General features: G+C 38.6%; 1 protein-coding gene across 3 annotated transcripts in view; it reads left to right on the forward strand.

The window, feature by feature from the left end:
• Nucleotides 1-9,222, forward strand: part of nos1apa (nitric oxide synthase 1 (neuronal) adaptor protein a) — a 216,954-nt gene that overhangs the window by 170,845 nt on the left and 36,887 nt on the right. For all 3 annotated transcript variants that reach the window (XM_023289231.3, XM_055016632.1, XM_055016633.1), the window contains exon 9: nucleotides 3,698-3,863. In XM_023289231.3, coding sequence (XP_023144999.2) covers nucleotides 3,698-3,863 — 166 coding nt within the window. The remainder of the gene's footprint in view (nucleotides 1-3,697; nucleotides 3,864-9,222) is intronic.

Genomic DNA, 9,222 nt, shown 5'->3' on the forward strand with positions numbered 1-9,222 from the left:
ATCTGAAAGTGCCATCATGAAAAAAATAAGATACAGTGTGTATAGCTAGTTCTTATAATGACCAAGATGAGAGCTTCAAAACAAAAACATAGTGAAATAATCCTTAAAATAGTCTATGTTCATTTTTTTTCCAAATGTCTAAATTTTGTGAATAATGCCCCTTACAATTTTCCAGATCACAAGGTGACATATTTAAATTGCAAATTGATTCTGCAAACACCCATAATCACAAAATACTGAATTTTACAATGTTGTAAAACAGAATCAGACAATGGTGATTTTGAATAAGCTGTTACCAAAAAATGTGACTAAAATGCGAAGGTCAAGTTGTCTCCTGTAGGACAAAATTATTTTGTACTGAAGAAATTGCTGCATAAATAATGCTGCATGAATGTTCAGTGTTTTGATTGAAAAGTGTGACTAGAAGAGTCAGATAAACAATTTACAGTTAACTGATTCGCCAAACAACATGATTATTAATTTATTTAGTAAACTGTTCCGTATCGTTCGTTAAACTACTTCACCATGTCATACACAACAGTTCAAAAGTTTGGGGTCACTTAGAAATGCTCTTATTTTTGAAAGAAAAGCAGTTTTTTTTTTTCAAAAAAGATAACATTAAATGAATCAGAAATACAACCTAGACATTGTTAATGTGGTAAATGACTATTCCAGCTGGAAACGGCTGATTTTTAATGGAATATCTACATAGAGGTACAGAGGAACATTTCCAGCAACCATCACTCCTGTGTTCTAATGCTACATTGTGTTAGCTAATGGTGTTGAAAGGCTCATTGATGATTAGAAAACCCTTGTGCAATGTTGTTAACACATGAATAAAAGTGTGAGTTTTCATGGAAAACATGAAATTGTCTGGTTGACCCCAAACTTTTGAACGGTAGTGTATGTAAAATGTGTTAAGCTACCATCTGCCTACCCCCAGCAGGGCTGCTTGTGCTCCCCTGTTTGAGAGGTAACAGGATCATCACTGATTTATCCGTTCACCTCTGACTGGAAAACCACTCAGAGGGTTTCCTGTTTTTTTTCCCTCGGCACTGCTGTGATTAATTACCAAGCTGTGAAAATACGGTGTGACTGATCAGTCGCTGCCACCTGCTGAGCCGAGTCAGTCAGATCCTGAAGCCTCCCATCCTCAATCTGTTTACTAGATGGCCTAAACAACATCTATATTTACTGATTATTTGGATGTTAATGTGTGGAAAGGCACTTTTGGTAATTTACCCTGAACGCGCATGATTCATTTACAGCCAAAATCTATCCAGATGTTTCTCCCATGTGTGATGGATTGCAGTTCTCAGGGGCAACATTAAGCCATTGACTTTTTTTAATGTTTAATGTTTTAACACTTTCCCTAATTTAACAAAACAGTGTCAAAAATACAGCTGACGGCAATGTCAAGGAAAAGAAAAAAAGGCAGTAGAATTAGACAATTGAAAACAATGAAGCTGATCTGACTTTTTTGTCTGTAAAGTTATTTCTTTTATGGAAAACCAAATTCTTCACTTGTCATCCTCAGCTAATCTAAATATCTGAACTGACAGTGACTTATATTATATTATATTATATTATATTATATTATATTATATTATATTATATTATATTATATTATATTATATTATATTATATTATATTATATTATATTATGTTATATTTACTAAATTTAAAGTCGTTGATTAAATCCTTCATGACTGTATGAAAATAATCCCTACCTGTCTTAAAATGAGTATTTAAATGACCCAAATTTAGTCCCACACTATGGACAGAAAGCTTTAGAAATGAGTTTTATCTTTTTAGAGAGACTAATCATGATTTAGACACATTCTCTGTCAGCCCGACTACAGGTCCACAAGAGCTCTGCAGAACATATTAATATGTTCAGTGTGCATAAATGTCTTTCTTTTTTGTTAATAGAAGTTAACTGATATTTAATTTTATTGGGACAAATAAAACAAAAGAAAATTAACAAAACCTGCACGACTGATTCCATTAATGAGGCATTTATTGTTGTTTTATTTGTATACTACTTGTGAGATACTTGCATTCTGCATTACATTGCAGATCTGTAATAGTTAGCTCTGCAAGTTGATTCCTCTGCTCTTCTCTGGCTGCTCTATGTAACTGTGCTACTGTGCCCTGGCCTTCAACTCACAGGTATTTCTATAATTTTATGGCTGACACGTAAGACTGAGTCCCTGCAGTTTGGTGTTGTCGTTTACATTCATGACGTTGTGTGTAAAAGCTGAGCACGGCATACATAAGTGACATTTATTCATGCTGGTTTAGCCTTTTCAGAAACAACTGTGAATAACAAAGTGTGTCTTTTTTGATGCTTTAATGTTCTTTGTGCATTTTATTGGTGTTACCATTCTAGCATTGGTGCCGTTTTTATTTCCTGACTTGCAGTACTCTGGCTGTTTCCTGCTGTCACACAGTATTATCACATTTTCTTTGATTTGTCAGGTGTAAACACTGTTGATGCTGATTACTCATCTGAGCAAAATCATGTGGGGCCTTAGGTTACTTTTGTCCAGTAGCTGCCAGTAATGATGAATGCACTGTTGATCAGTCTGTAATAAACCCACCACTCGTCCCTCCTGCTACCTCCACACTTATTGTCCGTTCACATCTCAGCCGTTTTCTGTTGTCCTCCCATGGGAGAGGAGTTGCAGCAAGCTGCTTATTACAGGCTGTTTTTTTTCTTTATCATTTGTTATTCAAGAGACGACAACCTGTGACAGCATCCTTTTTGAAACAATATAATGCAGAAGCCCACAGGTTATACTTATTACTGCAGAGTCCAAAGGCAGTGTGAAAAAAACTTGGATGCAGCAAAATTATGTGCTGCTGCACCTGAATGAAGAAGTTGGCACCAGTGGCACCAAGGTAAACTCTGGAGCCCTGTGTAGGGAACACCACATGTGTTTGTCTCTGCCACTGCTGTGACCACGCCATCAGAAACTGTCAGACCGTGATGGACATGAGTATTCCACAAGCAGCCTGTCTGTCCTTTAAGACGATGGTCCAGTTGTGTTGGTCGGATTTTAATTTTGCTGAGGAGGTCAGACTCAGTCGTCTCAGATGTTGTCAGGGACAGAGATGCATCAGCATTTCTTTGGCTCTGTGTCCCTTTGTCTTGCTCTGACAGTCATTATTTTTCAGACTGCTGAAAAACATCTGAGCTGGAAAAGCTTGTTGTGTTACTAAGACAACCAACAGCCTTGAGCTGTCATGTCATTAACTGTGGAATAAGTGCGTATTTTACAGAAGCATCCAAAGCATGTTGATTAAATTTTTTGTTAAAAAAAAATGTTGATGAAAAGAAAAGATTCAGATGACTTAGAAGCTCGGGGTGAGTAGCTGTACTAATCCATTTTTTGTTGTTGTTGCACTGAGATATTTTATGCAAAAACCTGCAAATATTTCAGGCTGATTTCTGTTATGAGCAAATTCCATTTGAAGGGTCGGCATAGTCTGGCCAGGCCTTCAGATGGAGTGATATGTGGTGTAGTCGTGTGTTTGGGGAATTTTACTGGGAGCAATAGAGCAGTGACCTGGGAAAAATGTTCAGACACACCTGTTACTCCTGACTCACTGATGAGCCTCTGTTTCTCTCCCTCTGTTTTCTTCTCCTCTATCTGCCCATCTATCTCTCTTCCCCTCGCGTCCTCTTTTGCAGGTCCATCTCCTGAAGGACCAGCTGAGTGCCGAGGCCACGGCTCGTCTGGAGGCGCAGGCTCGAGTCCACCAGCTGCTGCTGCAAAACAAAGACCTGCTGCAGCACATCTCCCTGCTGGTTAAACAGATCCAGGAGCTGGAGACCAAGATGTCTGGACCAAATTCCAGTGAGTGGATTGTTTAAAAAGCTCATACACATATACTAGCGTTCAAGAGTTTGGGGTCACTTAGAAATGTCCTTATTTTTGAAAGAAAAGCTTTTTTAAAAAAAAAATTAATCAGAAATCCAGTGTAGACATTGTTAATGTGGTAAATCAGTGATTTTAATGGAATATCTACATAGAGGTACAGAGGAACATTTCCAGCAACCATCACTCCTGTGTTCTAATGCTACATTGTGTTAGCTAATGGTGTTGAAAGGCTAATTGATGATTAGAAAACCCTTGTGCAATTATGTTGGCAAATGAATGAAAGTGTGAGTTTTCATGGAAAACATGAAATTGTCTGGTTGACCCCAAACTTCTGAACTGTAGTGTATTTATAAATGATGGAGTTCATTTTAGGGCTGGGCAATACAGCTGAAAAGTTTACAACGGTGAAATGTTGTATTTCAGGCAATGATGGACCTATTTTTAAAAAGGGGTTTATTTAAATTTATAACTACTGTGTTTTGACTTTTACTACTTCAGCCTGTTTATGAAGGTATACAGATAATAATTTTAATCTCAATACAACAATAAAACACACAAATGAATAAATCTGGGCTACACAAGGAAATATCAATGAATAAGGATAAAGGAATGATGCCACTGAGATACACATTAGGCAAAGAAAGTTGACATGGCTCTCTGGCCTGGCTACCATAGATGATGATAGCTCCATGCACAAACCCTCAGCCCTGGGTGACACCAGGTTGTGCATGTTTTTAGACTGTAAAGTGTGTCTTGCGAGGACAGCCACTCGTCATTACTGGTGGCAGCATCCACTAGGGAGGTCTGCAGGTGTGGATGGAGGTAACTAGAGGTGTCCAGGGGGCCATGGAGTAGCATTTCAACACTTACAGCAACTGAGGCCAAAGTCTTTTTTTTTTATTCAATGCTTTTCATTCACGCACAGAGAAAGACAAAAATATTCTACCAAAGTAGTTTATAGCAGATGTACATGAAAGGGAACCCCAGGGATGCAAAAGTGCTTATATTTAGGGAACCCAAGCAACCAAAAACATCATCACCCACATTCCTTCTCAACCCCCACCCCATCAACATACACCACACACAAGCACACACACACTCACGCATACACACAAATACAGACAGCATCATTTCCAAACAATACATGATTTTGTCAGAGATTATACATAGGAAGACAGTAGTTGTTTTTCTAACATTTTTTTGAAGGCAGAAAAGGACTGTGATAATTTAATGAACCCATCTAGCTCATTTCAGATCTGCGGACTGATGCAAACAACACTCAGGCTGGATATAATAGGATATAATAATGTGTAAAAGCCATGGAACTGCAACTGAATTGTGCATTTTCATTGCAAATGACTGTGTTGATTGCCATATATACTGCTACCATTTTATCTCCCAGGACTACTTCATACCCATTAATGCACACTTTCTGACAGAGTAAAAGTACACGTACAACAATCTATAGTATGTACACTTTTGTATGAGGCTCTCTGAATACAAATGTAACATATTATAAAGCCAGCTCACGGCCATGTGTATTAACATGGTATGGTGACTTGGTATTGGCATGACAAAAACACAGAAACCTTGCAACAAAAACAGGCTGGTAGCCAGTATAATGTGTGTATAATATGGTCATAAGTGAGGCCATTGGTGATTGAGTCAAAATGAAATTTTGGCTGTTTTGGGTAATACGTTTAAGTTAATTCTGTCTCAGGGACAAAGCAGGCTTATCCTTCAAATATGTTGTTTTTGAAAATGCCAGCACAGTTTTTTCAGCCTTTGGATTGAGTATCACAGCACACAAACACTATTATAGCGTACGCCTGGCCAATCTTTATCCTTTACCTAAGTGCAATACAATATGACTGAAGATTCCAGAACACTCCTGGAGACACAAAACTATTTAGTGTTCCTTGTCTCTAAGTCTCACTTTTCATCTGCTTTCACTGAAATCACTTTAAAGGTTCATCATTTCAGAGTTATCTATTGGCCTTTAAATGTTTATTAATAGTCATAAATTGAACTGAGCCTGCACGGTGGCGTGGTTGTTAGCTAGAAGATCCCCGGTTGGAGTCCCAGCCTGGGCCTGGGATCTTTCTATGTGGAGTTTCCATGTTCTCCTTGTGCATGTGTGGGTTTTCTCTGGGTACTTCGGCTTCCTCCCACAGTCCAAAAACACACTGAGGTTAATTGGTGATTCGAAATCTGTAGCTGTGAATGTGAGTGTGATTGTTTGTCTGTATATGTAGCCCTGTGATAGACTGGTGACCTGTCCAGGTGTCCCCTGCCTTCACTGTACCAATTCATAAACTCCAGCCCCCCGCAACCCTAATAAGGATTACGCAGTGTGTAGATAATGGATGGATAAACTGAACTGATATTTATTGCTTAATGAAAACATAACAAACATTAAACAGATAATATAATGATCAGAGGACAAGGTAACATGTGAGAAAGACACACTGTAATAAGCCCATCCTTTACCAGGCATCGACAGCACAGCCGATCCTCCTGAGAAAATCTACCAAAGAAATGATATGTAAAAAAGCTTGACTGAATCAGCCATAAGTGGGATATCTCACAGAAGGGAGCAGAGCATGCCAGAGGTGCTGTGACAAAACAATCAAATGGACAATGAGAGTGACAAGAAAAAAGAAATGAAAGACAGAAATGACATAGGCAGAAAAATGGTAATTCAGCACCTCACTCTGTCAGGTTAAAATACTTTCACACAACAGACGAAACATCCAGCGACACACAGACACTTTAGGCATGGGACACAGACACATTCAGCTCTGTATCCCCTCATACAGAAAGCCAACAGAGTGAGTGCACTGCACACCTAATGGAAATTCCTACATTAAAGCCTCTCAGTACCAGTATGGGAGCAGCTTGTGTGCTCAGACAGCCCCTCACTGCTGTGTTTCTCAGTCTCCACACACACCCTGTTGCTGTTCGTTTGTCCATGACCTCCTCTGCCCTCTCCATCTTTCCCCCCACAGCTTCACATATTTTTAAGCTGTTACTCGACTGTTCAGACAGACAGTCTTCTCGGCACAGTCACAGCCTGCCCTCCAAATGTCATCCTGAAAAAAACAATATTTTATCTTATCAACCAACATTTCTCACATTCAGTTGGGCTTAAATCTTTTCTCATTGACACTTGTGCAAGTTGGACTTTTTAATATGCACCTCATTTTACACAAGGTCAAGAGAACCTTTGCATTGACGCACTTGAAATATATTTAAGTGGAGATTAAATATTGAAGCAAAATGATCAGCAATGATAACTGCTTTTTACACATTTAGAGCAACTGACCTTTGTCACTGCATACTTTGACTTGTAAAACAAAGCATTTCAAAATGATCAAACTATTCACAGAAATGGCTTTTATATTCTAAAAGAATGAAAAATTGCTGTTTCGCAGGTAACCGTTTCATGTTTCTTTCCAGCAGAGATACCTTTCTTTCTACAATGGTAGTGAGCAGACCTACAACGTGTGAAATATCATTTAAATGTCAAAAGATTCAAAGCTATATTACCTCTCCATAATGGCTTTACCTCTGTGTTGAACAGTAGGCTATTTGCTCTTATTAACAGTCAGCAACAAATACTTTAGACAGGCTGTATTGAAAATACAGACCCAAAAGTAGAAATGCAATGCAGCATCAGGAGGTACAGAGCAGGCCATTGTACTACTGATCAGAGCAGCAGTGGTCGTCCTCTTAAAATGGCACTGTGGGCAGAGTGCTACGTGCACAGAAAACAGCAGGCCAGTGCTTCAGACTTTGCGCAGGGGTTAACAATAGAAATCAGAGTTTCTGTGACAGTTTTCTGTGACAGTTCAGACCGTGAAATGTGCATAATGTCAAGCTGTATGGACCATGTCCAAGAAAAGAACCCTTGCTTGCTCTTTGACACGAAACCACAAGATTAAACTTTGCCAAAGAACATTCAAAGTATCCTGTTGAATATTAGGAGCACATTTTTTGTTCAGATTAGGCGTAGATAAATTAGTTTGGCTCAGATGTTGTCCAGCATGCTCAAAAAGAACTTGGCCAGGACGACCACAGTGATTACAAAGTCTTGACAGTGAAGCATGGAGGTGGGAGGGTGATGATATGGAGCTGCATGACTTCAAAAGGAGTTGGGGAGATGACATTTATAGATGCACTACGAATGACTGTGGATATATCAAAATACTGGCTGACAAGACGACCCTCAGTGTGCAGAAACTTGGCAGAAGAGAAATATTCCAGCATGGTAGCCATGCACACTGCCAAAATCAATTTCTAGAGAAGAACAAAAGGGAAACTATGACCTGGACAATTGTGTTTCCTGACTTGAATCCAATAAGACACCTCTAAGGCATTTTAAAATGGAAGACAAAGAAACACAACCCTTCCTGTAAAGAGACACTGAAAAAATAGTCTGAAGAATGACATTTCCTCTGAGATTTGGTGTCCTCCATGCTGCAGGGGATTGAGTCTGTCATCAGAAATAGAGGTGGACACACAAAGTATTGAAAAAAGTTGGTAACATTTAAATCTCAGTAATGAAAGGCATACTGACTTTGATACATTAAGTTCCTACTTGGGGCCTGTGTCGTTAGTTTTTAATTTTACATAAGAGCAAATGCCCAACTGTTCAACTTAGAAGTAATGCAATTATTTCATGCATCACCAGCACAACTGCCCCTACCAACTGAACCCCTTTCACTGTTTTGATTAGAAAGAGGTTGAAATCGAATTATATTGGAGGAGTATTATGAGACGTTTCTGTGGACGTTAGATACATGTTGGTTTTTGTTTTTTGTTTTTTTTAAGGGGGGGGTCTAACTCTAAGTTGCTGTCTTAGAAACTGTAACTGTTGTAAATTCAAACTGATTACAGCTGCTGTCCTCCAAGAGGGAGTAAATCACTGACTTTTCAGGGTAATTTTTCATGTTTATTTTGGACTAGTATTTGATTCTGAAAAGATGAAATATTTCTTTAATGCGTCTTTTTCTCAGTTTTTCAGCCCCAGGTCTGTGCCGTGTGCCTATAAAGAACAGCATGAAACATGTTTCACTGAGCAGCTGTGATGATGATGAAATGCTTTGAAACATGTTTCTTTTTTTGTCTTACACTATAAGAGAATGCATTGATTTATTGGTAACAAAAGGATTTATTTCGTGAGGATTTATAATCTTCTGTTTACCACAATTCACAGATATCTATATCACATACATTAGTCTTCTGCCAGCCCAGGTGAGAGCAGATTCATTTAAATCAAATTTCAAAGTGGTATAAAATATTTAATCTGTAAACCCTTATCCCTTCCTCCTTG

The sequence above is a fragment of the Amphiprion ocellaris genome, chromosome 2, assembly GCF_022539595.1.
Source record: "Amphiprion ocellaris isolate individual 3 ecotype Okinawa chromosome 2, ASM2253959v1, whole genome shotgun sequence".
In the NCBI taxonomy this organism is placed as follows: domain Eukaryota; kingdom Metazoa; phylum Chordata; class Actinopteri; family Pomacentridae; genus Amphiprion; species Amphiprion ocellaris.